This window comes from Rana temporaria, chromosome 3 (genome assembly GCF_905171775.1).
Source record: "Rana temporaria chromosome 3, aRanTem1.1, whole genome shotgun sequence".
Lineage (NCBI taxonomy): Eukaryota > Metazoa > Chordata > Amphibia > Anura > Ranidae > Rana > Rana temporaria.
The window spans coordinates 419373217-419396668 of NC_053491.1; the positions used below are offsets into that span (position 1 = coordinate 419373217).

The 23452-nt window shown below is 45.8% G+C and overlaps 1 protein-coding gene across 1 annotated transcript in view; it reads left to right on the forward strand.

Annotated features, from left to right (window-relative positions):
• Positions 1–22801: 22801 nt before the first annotated feature.
• Positions 22802–23452, forward strand: part of ATP6V1B2 (ATPase H+ transporting V1 subunit B2) — a 48287-nt gene continuing 47636 nt past the window's right edge. Inside the window, exon 1 of the mRNA XM_040346129.1 lies at positions 22802–22975. Coding sequence (XP_040202063.1) covers positions 22849–22975 — 127 coding nt within the window. The 5' untranslated portion in view covers positions 22802–22848. The remainder of the gene's footprint in view (positions 22976–23452) is intronic.

Genomic DNA, 23452 nt, shown 5'->3' on the forward strand with positions numbered 1-23452 from the left:
ACTTCCTGGTTTGCGGTGCGCATTCATTCTTGCTACATCACGGCCTAATGGGAACTACAATTCCCATTAGGCTTAGCCTCCATGCCTGTGAGGGATACGAGAGCATCTTCACGCAGGGCTGTAGTCATAGACAGGGGGTGAGCACATTCTGCTTTCCACCATGCAAAACGGCTCAGATGCTGGTGGAAAGCAAGAAGAGGAGAGACAGGAAATGGCATTTTCAAACCTGGATTACTGTATTATGGAGGTCAAAAGGAAAAACGAGGTAAGTGATATTTAAATGCTCTAGCTGACAGCAATCAATTGATCTAATAAAAACGAACCTTTAGTGTTCCTTTAAATTTCACATAGGTGTGTTTGCTCTCTCAACCATGCAATCTGGATTTGTCTAGGTTCACACCAGATACTAATTGGTAACTTGCTAATTGGATTGTTTATTGGGTTCCCAGCTCCTTTTTGTCATGTGACCTATAGTTGTATATATACTGGACATCCACTTTCTATGTTGTAAGCTATGAATAAGCACTAAAGTTTGGTGTGAAACGCGTCAGCTTTTTACCCCGTCTGCTGTGGCATGCTTTTTGTGTGTTTTTTGATTTTAAAATAAAAGCAATTTATTTTTGGAGTGCGGCTGTTCAGAACGTTTTTCTTCATTTTGCATCATTCCATGCATTGCCAGCACCCGTGGCTTTGGATCAGGTGAGGAGACTTTCTGATTAGTATCCTAGAGCAGTGATTTCTCTTTTACATCTAATAATGTTTACTTATCCAACATCTAGCAATATTTAATTTTGTATTTTATTCGTTTGGCATAAATCTAATAGGGAAGCTTTGCATTATGGCCTCTTTCAAGCCATTCACTGGTATGTGCTAGATTTCTGCTAATTAGGTTTTGTGATCTTAATATGCAATGTGCGCACACTCAGCATGCAATGATTATAAGTACTCATGTGCAACAAATCCTGTCCCTACTATCTTTATAGAGCAAAGGGAATGAGTGAGAAGAGAGAAAAGGTCAACATCACTCCCATCATGTCTCAAGTCAGAAGTAATTCCTCATGGTGCCTAATACTGTCCCTGCACAGAGTAAGGTCACCCCTGATGCTGGACTGCTGGTGGGATGACCCAGATGATCTTGGGGTCAGCGGTCTCAGGATTCCAGTGTGTTTACAATAGGACGTTTATTAACCTCAAAAACAGGAAACTGGTGTCAGCAGAGGCCCCCAATTGTGAAGGAGAAGCTAAGAAATTGATTCTCCATTGATTTGATATTTATTGCTGACAGAATAGTCTTAAACACCATCAACACGTTTAGTGGCACTACACTGCCCACTTCCTCAGGATGGAGCATAAAACACTATAACCACTTCAGCCCTGGAAGGTTTTACCCCCTTAAAGCGGAGTTCCGGCCACAATTTCACTTTTTAAATATAAATACCCCTGTAATACACAAGCTTAATGTATTTTAGTAAAGTTAGTCTGTAAACTAAGGTCCGTTTTGTTAGGTTGTTACAGCATTTAGACACTTTATAAAATAGAAATTGACTGGGGCCATCTTAAGTGTGGGCATCATGAAGCCAGACTGTATGACTTCCTGGATTTCAGCCTTGCAGATCTCGCACATGTTCAGTGCTGCACAAGCAGTGTCAGATCAGGTTTCAGCACCTGTGCTGTCCAAGTCACATGATTCTTTGAGACTGGGGAGTGCACAGACTCCTGGAAAGTTACACCCACTACATTCCCAGGAGTCTGTGCGGTGTAGGTTAGGAAGCATTAAGCACCTAGGTGCAGGAAGTGGGAAGATTAACTATTCTGCCTAGCAACAACACTTTGAAGGCATCTAAAAAAAAAAAAAATTTTCGTAAAGGACTAATGACATTTTTTTAAAACTACTGATGTAATGTTATGTTTATGGGTGGAACTCCACTTTAATGACGATGCCATTTTTTGAGATACGGCACTCTGTTATTTTAACTGACAATTGCATGTTCATGCAACGTTGTACCCAAATAAAATTGATGTCCTTTTTTTTTTTTTTTTACCACAAATTGAGCTTTGTTTTGGTGGTATTTAATCACCTCTATGGTGTCCAGCCCCTTCCACTTCACATTCCTCACCAGTCAGCTGACCTCTAGTCTCTGAAGATGCCCATTCAGTACACCACATGGGGGCAAAGAGGCTGAGTGGGCTCAAATTAGCTTCCCTGCCTATAAAAGTCCACCACTTCACAGGAGAGATGCTTGCCACAGTTCTTTAAGAGTTGTGACAGATATATATATATATATATATATATATATATATATATATATATATATATATATACCTTACTGATACAAATAAATCTAAGTTGTAACAATGTCATAAAAAAAGTATGTACTCCATGAATTTTACAAATTGTGTAAAAGTAAAAATCCAGCTGTACAGGCCTCCCTGTCTCAACCCAAGCAATAAAAAGAGGGATGACACAAAGTGACATTAAAGTCTTGTTTTTTTGTTTGTTTGTTTAAAAATAACAAACATGTTATACTTACCTGCTCTGTGCAGTGGTTTTCCACAGAACAGCCCCCATCCTCCTATTCTTGGGCCCCCTGCCAGCACTTCCAGCTCCTCCCTCCTGCCGAGTGCTCCCACAGCATGCAGTTTGCTATGGGGGCACCAGAGCCTAGCCCAGGGGCGTTGCTAGGTGGCAAAAAGACCAGGGGCTTCAGCCCGAAGTCCACGGCCGGGAATCGGGGGGGGGGGGGGGACGGTTTGTATGTGATGCAGGCTTTTTTTTTTGCTAGCATGTGACCTACATACATTGACCTACCTGACATACACTGACCTACCTGCACTGATGGTAGTGACCTACATACACTGACCTACATACACTGACCTACCTGCACTGACGGTAGTGACCTACATACACTGAGTCAGTGTATGTAGGTCAGTGTATGTAGGTCACTACCGTCAGTGCAGGTAGGTCAGTGTATGTAGGTCAGTGTCACTGACCTACATACACTGACCTATCTGCACTGATGGTAGTGACCTACATACACTGACCTACATACATCGACGGTAGTGACCTACATACACTGACCTACCTGCACTGGCGGTAGTTACCTTCATACACTGACCTACTTACACTGACCAACCTACACTAACATACACTGACATTTACATACACACTATAACACTGTCTGATGGTTCTGACCTACCTCAGCTCAGCCGTGTCATAGCAGTAGGCAGTCATTCTGTCAGAGAGCCGAAGAGCCTGGCTGGAGGGGAGGAGAGCCGAGGAGCCTTGAGGAGAGGAGAGCTGCCAGCGGCCCACCCAAACGCCAAGCAGGGATGTGGCACTGACGCAGCGGCCATATTGTAATTCCCGCCTTCTGGAGCCAGTGCAGCGCCTATGATGGACGCCACACGTCCTGCGGTCACGTCATTGGACCAGTGGGACGTCCATCATAGGCGTTGCACAGGCTCCAGAAGGCGGGACCTGCTATGGGACTCGGCCACACTCTCGGCGGCGCTCGGGATCAGATTGATCCGGCACTCGCCACTCGCTCGGCGGCCCGGGGCTAATGCAGTCCTGCCACCGTGAGACTTGGGGCTATACGGGGTCACATTCAGGGCTTAAGCCACAGCTAGCCACCCCCTCCCGATGCCCCTGGCCTAGCCTCTGCTCGGTGTGCCCGTTCTGACATGGAGCCGTGGCTCAGCCCTGCCCCCATGTCTCACATGCTTTGCTTAACAGCAGCGGGAGCCAATGATGGCCGCTGCTGTGTCTCCGCCAATTAGGAGGGAGAGTCCAGGGCAGCCAAGATTTTCATGCAAACCGCTCAAGATGGGGCTCAGGCAAGTATTGTGGAGGGGGGGGGGGCGGGCTGCTGAACACAGAAGGTTGTTTATCTTAATGTATAGAATGCATTAAGATAAAAAAAAATCTGCCTGCCGAACCGCTGGCCATACACAATCATGTAGCTGCACCATAAATTTTTCATCTGGGTCTCTCTGCCAGGCTTCAAAACTCTTTGTTAGCAGCAATAGGACCAAACAGCATCTTTCACCCACAAGCAGTGGCTTGACTGAACACTGCTCTAATAAACATTGCTCCCCAGTCCTGAGAAGCACTTTTGATTGGAGCCGTGTTCAAGGTGGTATGTTGGAGAGGTGGGTTGCTGCTTACACATTTGGCCCACGTGTAAGGCGGCCAGTTCGTTAGAAGCCGTCCGTTTCCATGCTGCAAAACCGGCAGCTGACTGGTTCCTGATCAAGCGCTCTTAGCTTTTTATGCCATCTTCATACCGTCTTTCTATCATTAAGTACAGGGGCTCCAACCAGAGATGTCAGTGGTGTGTACCAGGCTTAAAGGGTCACTAAAGGAATTTTTTTTTTTTTTTTGCTGAAATTACTGTTTACAGGGTATAGAGACATACAAGTTAACTGATTCCTTTTAAAAAATATTAAAAATTGATTAAATTCAATCATATAATGTGCCTCTAGTTTCACTTTCGGTTTTAAACTGCTTTCATGTTTCTGTGAAGTAAAGAGACCCACAGAACAAAAACAAACAAATCCAGGACAGTGTTTTGTTTTTAAAATGAATCTGATTGGTTCTGTTAAGTTTTAGACACACAGTTATGACAGCTTAGACCACAGTGAAAAGCTCCCAGTACGATGGTTGTAAGGAGCCAGACAAGCAGGAAGTGTGGAGATCAGAGCAGAATTACAGCAACTTCAAAGAAAAAACGAACAATGAGGACATGAAACCAGTACTGCAGTAAGGTAAAGGAAGCTATTTAGCTAAAAAAAAAAAAATTCCTTTAGTGACCCTTTAACTCTCCAATTCCTGCCAGATTAGGGTTTTTTAACGCTTGCTGCAGCACTTTGCTGATAAAATAGACACAATCATTATAGCATATGCAGCCTTACTGTATTGCAATATTTAACAAAAAAAGTTCTATCGACCTTTTAAAAAATCAGCAGGGTCTCACTGATTAATATTGTGAGGCTCTGTGAGGTGTCAGTGGAGGAGAGCAGGAAAAAGGTACCGTATGTGGATTGTGGAATGAAGTGGATATAAGAAAAGCAATAGATGAGAGATATAGGTTTAACACAAATATCTTTTTTATGTACAAAATATTGATATTTTTTTAATGCGAATTGACCATTTTTATAGGAAATTGATTATGCAATAAAAAAAATACATGTAATTAAAATAACTGATGCCAGATTTGATGCTTAAATATCCTCCTTTTGTATTTGACGACCATTTGTTTTCAATTATTAAAACAGTTCAGTTATGCCAGTAATTGGATTGCTTATGAATCATAGGGCACAGAGGGCCTGATTCCCAAAAAAGCTGCCTAACTTAACTTTCAGCAGTTAAGTTACACTGACTTAAAATCTCTACCTAAGTGCCTGATCCACAAAGCACTTACCTAGAAATTTCAGGCCGTGTAACTTAAGTGCCGCCGTCGCAAGGCGGTCCTCCTCTCCGGGGGGCGTTTAAAATTTAAATGAGGCGCGCTCCCGCGCCGGCCGTACTGCGCATGCGTGTGACGTCATTTTCCCGACGTGCAGCGCGCGAACGTAATTGACGCCGGGCGGCTTTGTGGATTGCGACGGGACACTAAAGTTGCGACGGGTGAAAAAAAATATACGCGCCGGGAAAACAAATAATTATGAAAAAAAATGACAGCGTCGCTCAGCATGCATTCCTGAGAGGGAGAACTCCATGCCAATTTTCAAAGAAAAAACCGGCATGGGTCCCCCCCCCAGGAGCATACCAGGCCCTTAGGTCTGGTATGGGTTGTAAGGAGACCCCCCCACGCCGAAAATTCGACGTAGGGGGTCCCCCTACAATCCATACCAGACCCGTATCCAAAGCACGCTACCCGGCCGGTCAGGAAGGGAGTGGGGACGAGCGAGCGCCCCCTCCTGAGCCGTGCCAGGCCGCATGCCCTCAACATGGGGGGGTTGGGTGCTCTGGGGCAGGGGGGCGCACTGCGGGCCCCCCCACCCCAGAGCACCCTGTCCCCATGTTGATGAGGACAGGACCTCTTCCCGACAACCCTTGCCGTTGGTTGTCGGGGTCTGCGGGCGGGGGCTTATCGGAATCTGGGAGTCCCCTCAAATAAGGGGGCCCCCAGATACCGGCCCCCCACCCTAAGTGAATGGATATGGGGTACATCGTACCCCTACCCATTCACCTGGAGGCAAAAAGTAAAAGTTAGTAAACACACAACACAAGGGTTTTTAAAATAATTTATTCTGCTCCGGAGGCCCCCCTGTCTTCTTTATTAGCTCTATTACCAGGGGGGGCTTCTTCTTCCACTCTCCGGGGGTCTTCTTCCACTCTCCGGGGGTCTTCTTCCACTCTCCGGGGGGGTTTCTTCTTCCGCTCTCCGGGGGGGGCTTCTCCGCTCTCCGGGGGTCTTCTTCTCTCTTCGCCGCTCTCCGCTGTTGACTCGGCGAACCCCGGTTCTTCTGCAGCTGTCCGGTGCCTTCTTCTTCAGCGCTGGCTGCCTGCTATCTTTGTGTGTTAGCTCAATTACTAACAGGCAGCCGGCGCGGTCTTCTGTGACGTCAGGTTCTTCTTCTCCCCTCTTCCGATGTTGACTCGTCGCCTCTTGTCACTGCAATGATGGAAGCGCGCCTCGCATCCCATTTATATAGGCATCACCGTCCCATCATGCTCCGGTAGGTACCCACGTGGTGGGTGCACGTGGGTAGGCACCCACCATGTGGGTACCTGCCGGAGCATGATTGGACGGTGATGCCTATATAAATGGGATGCAAGGCGCGCTTCCATCATTACAGTGACAAGAGGCGACGAGTCAACATCGGAAGAGGGGAGAAGAAGAACCTGACGTCACAGAAGACCGCGCCGGCTGCCTGTTAGTAATTGAGCTAACACACAAAGATAGCAGGCAGCCAGCGCTGAAGAAGAAGGCACCGGACAGCTGGAGAAGAACCGGGGTTCGCCGAGTCAACAGCGGAGAGCGGCGAAGAGAGAAGAAGACCCCCGGAGAGCGGAGAAGCCCCCCCTGGAGAGCGGAAGAAGAAACCCCCCCCGGAGAGTGGAAGAAGACCCCCGGAGAGTGGAAGAAGACCCCCGGAGAGTGGAAGAAGAAGCCCCCCCTGGTAATAGAGCTAATAAAGAAGACAGGGGGGGCCTCCGGAGCAGAATAATAAATTATTTTAAAAACCCTTGTGTTGTGTGTTTACTAACTTTTACTTTTTGCCTCCAGGTGAATGGGTAGGGGTATGATGTACCCCATATCCATTCACTTAGGGTGGGGGGCCGGTATCTGGGGGCCCCCTTATTTGAGGGGACTCCCAGATTCCGATAAGCCCCCGCCCGCAGACCCCAACAACCAACGGCAAGGGTTGTCGGGAAGAGGTCCTGTCCTCATCAACATGGGGACAGGGTGCTCTGGGGTGGGGGGGCCCGCAGTGCGCCCCCCTGCCCCAGAGCACCCAACCCCCCCATGTTGAGGGCATGCGGCCTGGCACGGCTCAGGAGGGGCGCTCGCTCGTCCCCACTCCCATTCCTGACCGGCCGGGTAGCGTGCTTTGGATACGGGTCTGGTATGGATTGTAGGGGGACCCCCTACGTCGATTTTTCGGCGTGGGGGGGGTCTCCTTACAACCCATACCAGACCTAAGGGCCTGGTATGCTCCTGGGGGGGGAACCCATGCCGGTTTTGAATTTAAAAATTGCCGTGGAGTTCTCCCTCGGGAATGTATACCAAATGCCGTCGCTTGAATGGGCCTTTACAAGGTGTGACTAACTTTCCACATTGTAAAACCAGCCCTAGTTTTGCGCAGGCAAAATCGGAACTTACGCAGAAATCACAGTGCTGGAAAGCGTTGTGGATCTGCTTAAGTCCTCATTTGCATACTCAAAGCTGCATTTCCATGAGAAATGCCCCCAGCGGCGGATGCGGTACTGCATCCTAAGATCTGACCGTGTAAGTGTCTTACACATGTGAGATTTTCTGCCTAACTTTGGAAAAAGCCTTTTGAGGATCGTTTCCAAAGTTAGGCACAGACTGAACAGCAGTTAAGTCTGCGTATCTCTTTTGGGAATCAGGCCCCGAGTTCCCAAGAGAGATCCAAACTTGTCAGGCCTATATCTCAATACCGGTCTAGGGTGCTAGGGAGCAGCTTGTTTGCACAGACTGCAGCCTGTTTGCAGAGATTCCTGTATACATGCATGCATGCACTCAAGTAATGGCTGCATTGGATTTCTCAGGGTGGGTTTCTTGATGTTGACAATAATGGACCATGCTGCATTCTTTGTGTTAAAGAAGCAACTTGTGGTCTCCACTGAAACCTACATGACAGGGTGACAACCTAGAAAAACTATTTGGAAGCTAGGAACAGAGCGGGCATTGTTACCATATAACAGGTAGTGCATGAAAAGGCAGTTTTTCTAGGTTGTCACCTAGAGGAATGGGCAGCTTTACCACCTGAGAAGATAAAGAGCCTCATCCACAAATACCACAAAAGACTTTAAGCTGTCATCGATGTTAAAGGGGGCAATACAATGTATTAAGAACTGGGGTATGTAAACTTTTGATCAGGGTAATTTCTGTTGCCATTTTGATTTAAAAAGAGTAAACACAGTTGATTGATAATAAATGGCTTCAGCCGAACACTAACCATCAGCGAAAGTAAAGTTTTTGTGTTCTCTCAAAAATGGCCAATAAATCATAAATTCTGCCATGGTATGTAAACTCATGAGCACAACTGTATATATTTATGCACATAGGTAATAAGACAGATCATGAAGCATTTAGGTACATTAATTTTGCCTTTTCATTTATTTAGTAGAATAGTTTGAAGTGGGAATTGCAATATTTTTTCAGCCCACTAGATGGCCCTATTGTAAAGAGAGTATCACTTTTTTAAAGTGGTTGTAAACCCAATTTTTGTACTTTTACCTACAGGTAAGCCTATAACAAGGCTTACCTGTAGGTAAGGAGAATATCTCCTAAACCTGCACGGTTTAGGAGATATTCCCCTCGCAATGCGCCGCTGCGGCGATACCCGGAAGACACGCCGAGGCAAGATGAAATCTCGCTCGGCGTGAACCAGGTAAGTGCTACGCACCTCGTTCCGAGGCAAGTATTTCATAATGAGCTAATATGCGGTGCATATTAGCTCATTATGACTTTTCCCTTACAGGAGGAAAAAAAAAAATTCTCATGCGGGTTTACAACCGCTTTAACTTTAAAGCAGAGCTTCAGCCCCCTCCCCCCACCAAAAAATAAATAAATAAAGTCAGCAGCTACAAATGCTGTAGCTGCTGACTTTTTAACATTAGGATATTTATCTGTACAGGGATCATGCCGCTTTTTCAATTGGCTCTCGGGTGCTGCCTCTGCCATTCCTTGTAAGGGAAACTGGCAGTGACAGTCACAGCCGATTCTCTACTGCTAAGGTGACCAGATTTTTAAAATAAAAACCGGGGACATATTTTTTTTTTTACAAGTAATGGCGGCAATTAGCGACTCTCTGCCCATCACAGCCGCCACCAGCCTATCAAGTCTTAGGCTGCATTCACACCTAGGCGTATATACGCCTGAAGCGCGACGCCGCAGCAGCCCCTAATACGCTGGAGGGGTGATTTTACATGGTCGGCTATGGAGATGGTTCACATCTCCACGCCGAACGCCAAAACGCCTGAAGCTCAAAACAAGTCCCGGACCCTTTTTTTCGGGCGGCTTCGGCGTTCGGGCATAGCCGACCATGTAAAAAATCACCCCTCCAGCAAAAAACAATGTTTCAAACGTCGCGTTTTGTCGCCGCAAATCACGGGACAAAACGCCTATTTGATGTCGCCGCAATACGCGGCAGATCACCTACGCTGAGGTGTGAATGCACCCTTACTCTCCAGGGACTTGAGCCAAGGTTGAAGAACATGCAAGCGGCGCTGAATGGGCACCCGAAACTGAAGAAATATTCCCTCTGCTCCAACCAGCACATGATCATCATAAAGGGGCATAGATAATGGAAAAAAGACACCCCCCAAAGCAGTGCCATCTCAATAGCATCATGGGCCCCTGGGCAAAGTAATGCTCTGGGGCCCCTACAATGGAGACAGCGCAGGTAAATAGACATCAAGTAGGTAGGAGGCAGACAAGCGGAGCTCCGCTTTGACTACATGAACAATCATTCTGTACAGCAAAGAAACACATGCACCCACTCCAGCTCCTGGAGCATCACTGGCACTCCGGCCCTGCCCCTCCCTGCTGGCTGTGAAATAATAGTTATCGTTCTGCACAGCACACTGCTGCCAGCCTGCCTCCCCTGTGTAGCCATCACTCTCAGTGCCATTATGGGGCATCCGATTTTGGGGCAGCCTGGGTTTAAGGATCAGCTGTTTTGGGGAAAGTGCAGGGGCCCCCCATGCAGCTGGGGCCCCTGGGCTGTGCCCAGGTGTGCCCACTCATTAAGACAGCCCTGCCCCTAAGCTAGTAGAAGCTGGGGGGGGGGGGGGTAGGCGTGTAATACAAATTTGTATTTTTATTCTGCACTGACTGTCTTTGAAATCCCAGCCCCTGTTCAAACCCAATCAGGGGACAAAACCGGGGACAGACTTGGTCCGGGGACAGTGTCCTCAATCCGGGGACTGTCCCCAGAAACCGGGGATGTCTGGTCACCCTACCTACTGCGCATGTGCACTGTGCTTTGTGAATAGCCCGGAGGTGGGGGAAGGAGGAGGGGGGCCGAACTTCCAGGGGACCTCAAAAGTGGGAACAGTTACCTGTCAAAAAAGAGGTACCTGCTCCCTCCCGAAAGGTGCCAAATGTGGCAGCGGAGGGGGGTGGGGAGGAAGCAAACAAGTGGAGCTTCCATATTTAGGTGGAGCTCCACTTTTATATAGTCTCTTTTGGCTAGACTTTGTATTCAATAAAAATAACTCCCCAGTTGGACTTTTTCAATTTTCTCTTTAAAGCATTCATTTTGTGGATAATGCCGCGTACACTCAATCTGAAATTCCGACACGAAAAGTTCAATGTGAGATTTTGGTCGGAAACTCCGACCATGTGTAGGCTACATTGGACATTTTCTGTCAGAATTTCCGACAACAAAAATTTGAGAGCTGGTTCTCAAATTTTTCGACAAGAAACGTTCTTGTCAGAAATTCTGATCGTCTGTATGCAATTCCGACGCCCAAAAATGCTACGCATGCTCGGAATCAATTTGACGCATGCTCGGAAGCATTGAACTTCATTTTTCTCATTGTAGTGTTGTACGTTACCGCGTTCTTGACGGTCGGAATTTCCAAAAACATTTGTGTGACTGTGTGTATGCAACACAAGTTTAAGCCAATATTCCATCTGAAAAAAATCCATGGTTTTCTTGTCGGAATTTCCGATCCTGTTTTACGGGGCATAAGGGTAAAGTCTTAGGGCCAGATTCTCAGTGGAGATACAACGGCGTATCTCCAGATACGCCGTCGTATCTCTGAGTTGCGCCGTCGTATCTATGTGCCTGATTCATAGAATCAGTTACGCATAGATTTCCCTTAGATCCGACAGGCGTAAGTCTCTTACGCCGTCGGATCGTAACTGCATATTTACGCTGGCCGCTAGGGGCGTGCACGCTGATTTACGCGTCTAAATATGTAAATCAGCTAGATACGCAAATTCACGAACGTACGCCCGGCCGACGCAGTACAGTTGCGCTGTTTACGTTAGGCTTTTCCCAGCGTATAGTTACCCCTGCTATATCGTGGCGTAAGTGCGGCGTACCAATGTTAAGTATGGCCGTCATTCCCGCGTCGAAATTTGAAAAAGTTGCGTCGTTTGCGTAAGTCGTCCGTGAATGGGGCTGGACGTCATTTATGTTCACGTCGAAACCAATGACGTCCTTGCGGCGTATTAGGAGCAATGCACACTGGGAAATTCCACGGACGGCGCATGCGCCGTTCGGGAAAAACGTCAATCGCGTCGGGTCACAGAACATTAACATAAAACACGCCCCCCTGTCCCACATTTAAATTAGGCGGGCTTACGCCGGCCGATTTACGCTACGCCGCCGCAAATTACGGAGCAAGTGCTTTGAGAATACAGGACTTGCCCGTCTAAGTTGCGGAGGCGTAACGTAAATCGGATACGTTACGCCGCCGCAAAGATACGCGGATCTACGTGAATCTACCCCATTGTTTACGTTGCGCACTGTGACTTCCAGCTTCTAAGGACATCACATATTGATGATGAAATATGTCAGACAGAACTTCTGGTGCATCAATTCCGGTCCAAGTGGAACGCACACCAAGGACAAGGCGGCTTCGGCCCGTTTTTACCGTACATGCCTGCCAGAGGGCTTCTGTACGATGGTTGTACTAACCACCGTACAGAAGTCCGCGCAAAAACAATACGCGGGGCGTGTCCGCGTCGTCGCCGCGGCGATGACGCGGAGACGTGGGCGGGCCTGCCATTTAAAGGCTTCCACGCATGCGTCGAAGTCATTCGACGCATGCGAGGGACGCCGGGCGCTCGGACATGTACGGTAGGTCTGTACTGACGACCGTACATGTCCGAGCGGGCAGGATTCCAGCGGACGGTTTTAAAACACGTCCAGGAATATTTGCCCGCTGGGAAAAGGCCCGGCGGGCAAATGTTTGCTGGAATTCGGCCCGCTCGCGCCTACACACGACCGAACATGTATGCTGAAACTGGCCCGCGGACCAGTTTCAGCATACATGTTTGGTCGTGTGTACGGGGCCTTCCATACTGCTTTGCACTATTGGACTAATGTTTTTAATTGTAAGCAGTTTTTATATCAGTAATTGTTAATAAAACATAAAGCAGTTTTCACACTATGAGAGGACTCCTTTCCAACTTCTGCTAACTGAACAGACAGAACAAGGACCCGAGCACCCCCATCTATGGTTGATGCCGACTGGGAGATCTGAATAGTCTTGAGGTGGCCTTAAAAAGGGCAGTTGACTGCTCTTGTATAACAAGGGGGTCACTGGATTCTGGTGAGTGTGGATTGTTTCACATGAGGTGGAATAGCACTAAGAGAGTAGTATTTGGCGTTAAACCACAAGCAGTTCTATTTACATTGCTTTCAGACATGCAGTGATAATTACTTGAACAACATAAAAACAAACAATAAGCTGCTTTAACTGGATGAGACCTCTAAGGACTGCTCACTGGTAGCAGATCTGGACTTGTATAAACTGTCCATGTCTACAAAATCTGGAAATGTCATGTATATTGTCCTTTCTTTCTTAGGTTACTACCAAGAAGTTGTCATTCAGTCACTGCAAATAACGCCAATTATCATAGAGGGCCAATATGATAATAAGGTCTCACTTACACAGGCATATCTATCCTTACACACATGCAAAGGGCCATTTGCATGCACAGGATGCACACTGTCTGCATTTAGGAACATGCACTCACAAATGTCAAATGGGGACCAGCAGCTGTATCCGTGCAGCCGCTGCATCCCGAATTTACATGCATGGGACTCCTTGCACGTGGATGCATGGAACACCTGTGCATACTATGATCTGCAAACATCAATTCCAGTCCAGAATGTCCTACGCGTTACGTCACGCCCACGTGGCTTTATCAGGGTCGGATAGATCATAGTATGCTGAGTATATAATATACCAAAGGCGTTTGTTCTTCTTTTTTGATGTAAGAGTTATTCCTCTAATAAAAAGTATTTTATTGGCAATATTACACTATGAAAGGTCACTTTGTTTTACCCTAACATTTGGATGAGTGCATGTGATGCAGCCTTAAAGGGACCACCACCACACATTACCCAATTAACCGAAAATTACTACAACATCGGCTAACATCGGTGGAGGATGAAGCTGTTTTCACTGAAGAAGGAGAACTGGGCACTTTATTTATTACTGTATATGGACTATTATGCACTTTCAGCACATTATTTTAAACTAACTACTATTATGCACTTTTGTGAATTTATTTTTCTGATGATTTGATATACCGTATATATTCCAGTATAAGCCGACCCGAATATAAGCCGAGGCATCTAGTTTTACCACAAAAAATGGGAAAACTTATTGACTCGAGTATAAGCCTAGGGTGTTCATCTGCATGCCTCACTGTGCCTCACTGTGCCTCACTTTGCCTCACTGTGTCCATGAGCATGCATCACTGTGCCCATGCCTCACTGTTTCCATGCCTCACTGTGCCTCACTGTGCCCATGCCCCACTGTGCCCATGCCTCACTGTTTCCATGCCTCACTGTGCCTCACTGTGCCCATGCCTCACTGTGCCCATGCCTCACTGTGTCCATGCCTCACTGTGCCTCACTGTGTCCTCGCCTCACTGTGCCCATGCCTCAGTTGCCTCATGCACCTTAGTTGTTCCTACTCAAATACATCCTGTCAGAAACATCAAACTCATCATCAGTGAAAGCAGAAAAAAAAGGGAAAAAGGAATACGGAACTTTAAATGAAGCCTCTCTGTTCTTAAAAATAAATGTAAAAGCTATTTGATCATGACTATAAATGGATTTTTTAACCCCATCCCCGGTGGACATTCCACATGGCCATGATATAATTTATTAATGGTTTAACCACTTAACCCCCGGACCATATTGCTGGTCAAAGACCAGAGCACTTTTTGCGATTCGGCACTGCGTCGATTTAACTGACAATTGCGCGGTCGTGCGAAGTGGCTCCCAAACAAAATTGGCGTCCTTTTTTCCCCACAAATAGAGCTTTCTTTTGGTGGTATTTGATCACCTCTGCGGTTTTTCGTTTTTGCGCTATAAACAAAAATAGAGCGACAATTTTGAAAAAAAATTATATTTTTTACTTTTTGCTATAATAAATATCCCCCAAAAATATATAAAAAAACATTTTTTTTCCTCAGTTTAGGCCGTTACATATTCTTCTACATATTTTTGGTAAAAGAAATCGCAATAAGTGTTTATCGGTTGGTTTGCGCAAAATTTATAGCGTTTACAAAATAGGGGATAGTTTTATTGCATTTTTATAATTTTTTTTTTTTTTACTACTTATGGCGGTGATCAGGGATTTTTTTCGTGACTGCGACATTATGGCGGACACTTCGGACAATTTTGACACGTTTTTGGGACCATTGTCATTTTCACAGCAAAAAATGCATTTAAATTGCATTGTTTATTGTGAAAATTACAGTTGCAGTTTGGGAGTTAACCACAGGGGGCGCTGTAGGAGTTAGGGTTCACCTAGTGTGTGTTTAAAACTGTAGGGGGGTGTGGCTGTAGGTCTGACGTCATCGATCGTGTCTCCCTATAAAAGGGATCACTCGATCGATGCAGCCGCCACAGTGAAGAACGGGGAAGCCGTGTTTACACACGGCTCTCCCCGTTCTTCAGCTCCGGGGACCGATTACCGTACTCCAGCGGCGATCGGGTCCGCGGGACCCGCGGTCCCGGAGCTTCGGACCGGGTCGCGGGTGCGCGCCCACGACCCACGGCTGGGTACTATTACAGGATGTACCTGTACGTGGATGTGCCCAGCCATGCCATTCTGCCGACGTATATGTGCAGGAGGCGGTCCTTATGTGGTTAAAATGATCGTGTGTGGGCTTCATATAATTTTTCAGGTTCTGAAAAACTACAAAAAAAAAATCGAACATGCTGCATTTTTTAACGTTGTTTTAAACAATGTCGTTTTTCGGGTTGTACAAAATGATCGTGCGTGGGCTAAAACGACGGGAAAAAAACACGCATGCTCAGAAGCAAGTTATGAGACGGGAGCACTCGTTCTGGTAAAACTACCGTTCATAATGGAGTAAGCACACTCATCACGCTGTAACAGACAAAAAAGCGCGAATCGTCTTTTACTAACATGGAATCAGCTAAAGCAGCCCAAAGGCGAATGGAACTTCTCCTTTATAGTGCCGTCATCATTTTTTAAAAACGATGGTGTGTAGGCAATGTCGTTTTAATGATGAAGTTGGGAAAACTTTGTTTTTTAGACATGCTGAAAAACAAAGTTTTCTTTCATGCTGAAAAATGATCGTGTGTACGCAGCATAATACCTTTTTATGCGGTTTTAAATTTTTCCCTACAACAGCTTCCAAGACAGTTAAGCCAGCCATACATCAATCAAATTTTTGCTGAATAGTGCCTGTATCCAATAATTTTCAGGCATTGTTGGATATTCTGTCAGTCGCCGGTGCAATGCAGATTTGTCTATCAATGCTGTTAAACATCAATGGGGGAATTGAGTGACTTCAATTGTTCATCCCTTTTTTAGTGTATAGTGTATAGCAGGGTTGACAAATTTGCTTGGAATCTAGGAGCCAGCTAAAAAAGTTAGGAGCCAGAAAACGCACCCCGTTCCGACGAGCTTGCGCGCAGACCTCCTCTGTAACTCAAAACATGCAACTTGTAGAGTTTTTTAAACGTCGCCTATGGAGATTTTAAAGGGTAAAAGTTTGTCGCCATTTCACGAGCGGACGTAATTTTGAAGCGTGACATGTTGGGTATCAATTTACTCGGCGTAACATTATCTTTCATAATATTAAAAAAATATTAAAAGTGTAATTTTTTCACAAAAAAAGTGTGCTTGTAAGACCGCTGCGCAAATACGGCGTGACAGAAAGTATTGCAACGATCGCCATTTTATTCTCTAGGGTGTTAGGATAAAAAATATATATAATGTTTGGGGGTTCTAATTTGAGGGAAGAAGATGGCAGTGAAAATAGTGAAAAATTACATTAGAATTGCTGTTTAACTTGTAATGCTTAACTTGTAATATCAACGGCCACCACCAGATGGCGCCAGATTACACATCTGGTGGTAAATAACTTGTAATACCAACGGCTCACCACCAGATGCCCCCCCTTCCAAGCCAAGTCGCCAGGACCCTATTTCTAGTCGCCGTGGTGACCTGGCGACCGGGATTTGTCGAGCCCTGGTGTATAGTGTATGGCTGGCTTATCCATAAGCCCCCTTATTAGCCATGCTAAGCCTGCTGGCCATATTTGGAGGCCATGAAGTGAATTATCATTTTCAAAAATTATTTTTGGCAAATCTGCACAAAAATTTGCTGGGTTCACAACTCTCGAACCTGCAGGATTTCCTCTTTCAAATCCATGGTAGTGGTTGACCCAAACCTCATCCCTACTGTTGTGCAGCTACTGTTTCATGCATGAAGACTGTTGTGAAAAACCTCTCAGCAAGCGCAGACATTTTTCAGTTTAGAAAAATTCAAAAAATTGCCACAGAATATGAAAACTTGTGAAGGTGCCACATGATAAAATCTGTGTTGTTTGTCAAGCGGTGTCTGCAGGTACTGACCAGCCATGTCTGAAATCTTGTTTCTATACACAGTGCTCATATGGTCATTAGTAAACAATACCTGTTCATCCTGTTGGTAAGGGCAGACTGAAGTTTATTGTAAACAGTCATGGTCTTCATTCTATGCATAGCAAAATAAACTTCTCCTCTAAAAAATGTAAGATATTTACACCTAGGGGCATATTTACAGTATAAAGCACGGGTGGTGGATCAATACCTGTCACTGAAAACGCACCAGGAAGGTTCACCTGCACTGAATATACCCCTTAAAGTGTACAATATGTTAGGCTCTAGTCACACTGATCTGTCTTACCTCCACCTCTGTGCTAAAAAAGTCCTATAGATCTCTTCACACCCATCCATTGTGGGTCCGCTGCATTTAGTAAAATCCAGCTTGCTGCCTTTTTGGTGCAGGTTTGGTGCTGGTTTTGAGATGTTCAAAGCTTGGGATATTTTTTTAAAACCTAACCCTGCTTTAAAGTTCTCCACAACCTTATCCCTGGCCTCTGTGGTGTGTTCCTTGGCCTTCACTAAGGTTCTCTAACAAACCTCTGAGGGCTTCACAGAACAGCTGTATTTATACTGAGATTAAATTACACACAGGTGGACTCTATTTACTAATTAGCTTGCTTCTGAAGGCAATTTGTTTCACTAGATTTTAGTTGGGGGTATCAGAGTAAAGGGGGCTGAATAGAAATGCACGTCACCCTTTTCACATATTTATTTGTAAAACATTTTAAAAACTATTAGCCAGATTCAGGGAGAGATACGCCGGTGTATCAGTAGATACGCCGTCGTAACTCCGAATCTGCGCCGTCGTATATTTAAGCATATATTTTTAAATTGAGATACGCTTAAATGTTACTAAGATACGACCGCCGGCGCCGTCGTATCTTAGCTGTCTGTTTACGCTGGCCACTAGGGGCTTGTACACTGATTTACGCCTAGAATGCGTAAATCAGCGAGATACGCCTATTCACGAACGTACGCTTGCCCGTCGCAGTAAAGATACGCCGTTTAAGCAAGGCGTTTTCAGGCGTAAAGATAAACCACCAAAAAGATGGCGCAGCCAATGTTAAGTATGGACGTCGGAACCGCGTCAAATTTTGAAATTTTTACATCGTTTGCGTAAGTCATCCGTGAATGGGGCTGGCCGTAATTTACGTTCACGTCGAAACCAATGAGTCTTTGCGCCGTAATTTCGAGCATGCGCACTGGGTTACATCCACGGACGGCGCACGCGCCGTACGTTCAAAACGTCAATTACGTGGGGTCATGCCTTATTAACATAAAACTCGCCCACCTCTTTCCAATTTGAATTAGGCGTGCTTACGCCGGCACATTTAAGCTACGCCGCCGTAACTTAGGACGCAAGTGCTGTGTGAATACAGCACTTGCCTCTTTAACTTGCAGCGGCGTAGCGTAAATACGATACGCTACGCTGGCTCAAACATACGCCACCCTACGTGAATCTAGGTATATAATTTTTCTTCAAGTTTAAAATGTCTGTGCCACTTTGTGTTGGTCTATCACATAAAATAACAATAAAATACATTTACGTTTTTGGCTGTAACATGAGAAAATTTCAAGGGGTATGAATACTTTTTCAAGGCACTGTAGTTCCTCCCAAAGGACACTAAAAATTGGGCCCAATAACACCAATGATGGGGCACAATTCCTCCCAATTACACCAACAATGGGCCCAATGATACCAATGATGGGTCACAATTCCTCCCGATAACACCAACGATGGAGCCCAATGACCCCAATAATGGGGCACAATTCCTCCCAATAACACCAACGATGTAGCCCAATGACCCCAATAATGGGGCACAATTCCTCCCAATAACACCAACGATGGAGCCCAATTACCCCAATAATGGGGCACAATTCCTCCCAATAACACCAATGATGGGGCTCAATGACACCAATGATGAGGCACAATTCCCCCCGATAACACCAATGATGGGGGATTGATTATTCCCACTGATGCTGGGACATTTTGTACTCCCATTGGCCACAGTCCAGCCCCCCTGGGGCTGGAGGACAGTAAATTGTTTAGAAAGTTTGGAGACCCCTGTCCTAGAGTACCTGCCTATCTCCTGGAATCTCCTCCATGCTCTTGAGACTGTGCTAGGAGACACAGCAAACCTTCTGGCAATGACACGTACTAATGTGCCATCCTGGAGGAGTTGGGATGCCTGTCCAACCTCTATAGGTTCCAGGTATCTCCTCATGCTACCAGCAGTGACGCTGACCCTAGCCAAATGGGACACACTTTATTAGTGTGGATTTATTTTAAGACCTCATGCACACTGGGCATCAACAATGCAATTTCTAAGGGCGTTTGAATTTATTTTTAAGCCTCTAAACACCCCTCTGTGTTAGAGGCTGTGTCTGTGGTGTGAACTGGCCCAAAAGGCATTCAGAAAAGCTGGGCAAATGCCTAATTTGCATAAGGCCATTTTACAATGCACATGTCAAAAATTGTTTTTGTCCGGAGTTCAGCTTTATATACTAAAATACACTATATTGTCAGAAAGTATTGGGACACTTGCCTTTACACGCACATGAACTTTAATGGCATCCCTGTCTTAGTCCGTAGGGTCCAATATTGAGTTGGCTCACCCTTTGCAGCTATAACAGCTTCAAGATTTAGGAGTGTGTCTTTGGGAATGTTTGACCATTCTTCCAGAAGCGCATTTGGGGTCAAGCACTGATGTTGGACAAGAAGGCCTGGCTTGCAGTCTCTGCGCTAATTCATCCCAAATGTGTTCTATCGGGTTGAGGCCAGGACTCTGTGCAGGCCAGTCAAGTTCCCCCACCCCAAACTCGCTCATCCATGTCTTTATGGACTTTTCTTTCTGCACTGGTCCAAATCATTTGGTGGAGGGGTGATTATGATGTGGGGTTGTATTTCAGGGGTTGGGCTTGGCCCCTTAGTTCCAGTGAAGGGAACTCTTAAGGCATCAGCATACCAAGACATTTTAGACAATTTAATGCTCCCAACTTTGTGGGAATAATTTGGGGATGGCCCCTTCCTGTTCCAACATGACTGCACACCAGTGTACAAAGCAAGGTCTATAAAGACATGGATGAGCAAGTTTAGGGTTGAGAAACTTGATTGGCCTGCACAGAGTCCTGACCTCAACCCGATAGAACACCTTTGGGATGAATTAGAGCAGAGACTTCTTGTCCAACATCAGTGCCTGACCTCACCAATGCACTTCTGTAAGAATGGTCAAGCATTCCTATAGACACACTCCTAAACCTTGTGGACAGCCTTCCCAGAAGAGTTGAAGCTGTTATAGCTGCAAAGGGTGTGCCAACTCAATATTGAACCCTACAGACTAAGACTGGGAGGCCAGTAAAGTTCATATGCGTGTAAAGGCGTCCCAATACTTTTGAAAATATATTGTATATGTGTGTGTATATATATATATATATATACAGGCATACTCCGCTTTAAGTACACTCACTTTACATACACTCGCGAGTAAGGACATACCCGTAAGTGCCTTACAAGTACTGTACAGACATTTTGCAGCCGCGGTAGAAGGAACTGAAGCTCAGAGAGCATAGCCCACCCTGTTCCAGTGTGCCCCTGTCACCCCCACTACAGCCCCTGAGACCTCAACTACAGCTCCTGACACCCCCACTACAGCCCCTGAGACCTCAACTACAGCTCCTGACACCCCCACTACACCCTAGAAGTGAAAAAAGGTGTTGTTTCACTTTAAGTACATTTTCGTTTTACATACATGCTCTGGTCCCATTGTGTACTTAAAAGTGGGGTATGCCTGTATATGTACAGTGTCTCACAAAAGTGAGAACCCTCTCCACATTTTTGTAAATATTTTATTCTATCTTTTCATGTGACAACACTGAAGAAATGACACTTTGCTACAATGTAGAGTAGTGAGTGTACAGCTTGTATAGCAGTGTAAGTTTGCTGTCCCCTCAAAATAACTCAACACACAGCCATTAATGTCTAAACTGCTGGCAAGTCTAAATTGGGCCCAATTAGTCATTTTCCCTGCCCGGTGTGATGTGACTCAATAGTGTTACAAGGTCTCAGGTGTGAATGGAGAGCAGTTGTGTTAAATTTGGCATGTACAATACATGCCAACATGTATTGTGACATATTGAAGTAGTGCAGGATCCCCTCCCTTCGGATACTGGGCCGCAGGGAAGTATTCCAACATGATAACGACCCCAAACACACCTCCAAGACAACCACTGAATTGCTAAAGAAGCTGATGGACTGGCCAAGCATGTCTCCAGACCTAAACCCTATTGAACATCTGTGGAGCATCCTCAAATGGAAAGTAGAGGAGTGCAACGTCTCTAACATCTACCAGCTCTGTGATGTCATCATGGAGGAGTGGAAGAGGACTCCAGTGGCAACCTATGAAGCTCTGGTGAACTCCATGCCCAAGAGGGGTAAGGCAGTGCTGGAAAATAATGGTAGCCACACAAAATATTGACACTTTGGGCCCAATTTGGACATTTTCACTTAGGGGTGTACTCACTTTTGTTGCAAGCGGTTTAGACATTATAGTCTGTGTGTTGAGGTATTTTGAGGGGACAGCAAATTGACACTGTTATACAAGCTGTACACTCACTACTTTACATTGTAGCAAAGTGTAATTTCTTCAGTGTTGTCACATGAAAAGATGTGAGGGGTGTACTCACTTTTGTGAGATACTGGGGGTTATTTACAAAAGGCAAATCCACGTTGCACTATAAGTACACTTGAAATTGCACTGAAAGTGCACTTGGAAGTGCAGTCGCTGTGAATCTGAGGGGTAGATCTGAAATGAGGGGAAGCTCTGCTGATTTTATCATCCAATCATGTGCAAGCTAAAATTCAGTTTTTTATTTTCCTTGCATGTCCCCCTCGGATCTACAGCGACTGCACTTCCAAGTGCACTTTCAGTGCAACTTCAAGTACACTTTGCACTTGTAGTACAAAGAGGATTTGCCATTAGTAAATAACCCACAATGTATGTATATTTAGGCATTGCCAGGTGTTTATAAAGTTGTTGGCATTTGGCAAACCTATTCTATTATGGGTTTTGGTAGACCCACAGGGTGAGTGGTTTGGGGTCAATCAGCTGCTCCTGGAGGACAGAACTATGTGTACTGTGTGATGAATATCACTCATGTCTGTACTGGGGTCTCCACATTTAACTTTCAGCACCAAGGACAGCAGCCTTAGCCGCATACCGGAAGTCAGCCATCTTACTACTACTACTGTGAAGCCGCCGGAAGTGGATGTCTTGGGGTACCGGTGGCATGCTCGGTACGCCGCCCGTCCCGTATTATTCATTTTTACACGGGTCATTTCCACTCTAGTAACATAAGCTATGCCTGTACTGTGTACTTCGTGGCTCTGCCACACCGGACAGACAGAGCCCAACCAGCGGAGACTCCAGACCCCTCCTTCCCCATAAACCGAGTTCCGACATAGGCCGGTCCTTGCGTGTTGACGTCACAGAGTTTATAAGAAGGCGGGGCAGCGCAATTGCAGGCGACACACACACAGTCACAGCTGAAGGGAAGATGGCGGTGAGAGTAATGAGAGGAGCAGATACCGGGATGAGGGGCGGCCCCGGTAACCCCGCTGTGTCAGCTGCCCGGGAGCACGTCCAGGCCGTCAGCAGAAACTACCTGTCCCAGCCCAGGCTCAGTGAGTGCGGGGGAGGGGTCCTTGTCTGTCTGTCTGTGTGCTGTCAATGGATGGTGGAAGGGGCCCAGACCCGAGGAGTCGTTTATTTTCATATACAATATATATATATATATATATATATATATTATGAAGAGTGCTATATATATATATATATATATATATATATATATATATATATATATATATATATATTGTGTGTATAGTCTGTATATATTATTATTTAAGGTACTTGTATAGCGCCGTCAATTTACGCAGTGCTTTACATATACATTGTACATTCACAGATGTTACATGGGCTGCCAAGTCATGTGATCGTTGTGGGGATTTTTTTTTTTTACGATGATCACGTGATCAGGAAGGAGCCTGTACCCACCATCTCTTCATTGTAAACAGTGCCCAGGAGCTGTGTGTGTGCTGGGGGTGCTGAGTCAGAACACTTCCAGCACTAGCTTTTACACATATATAATAAACTTTATT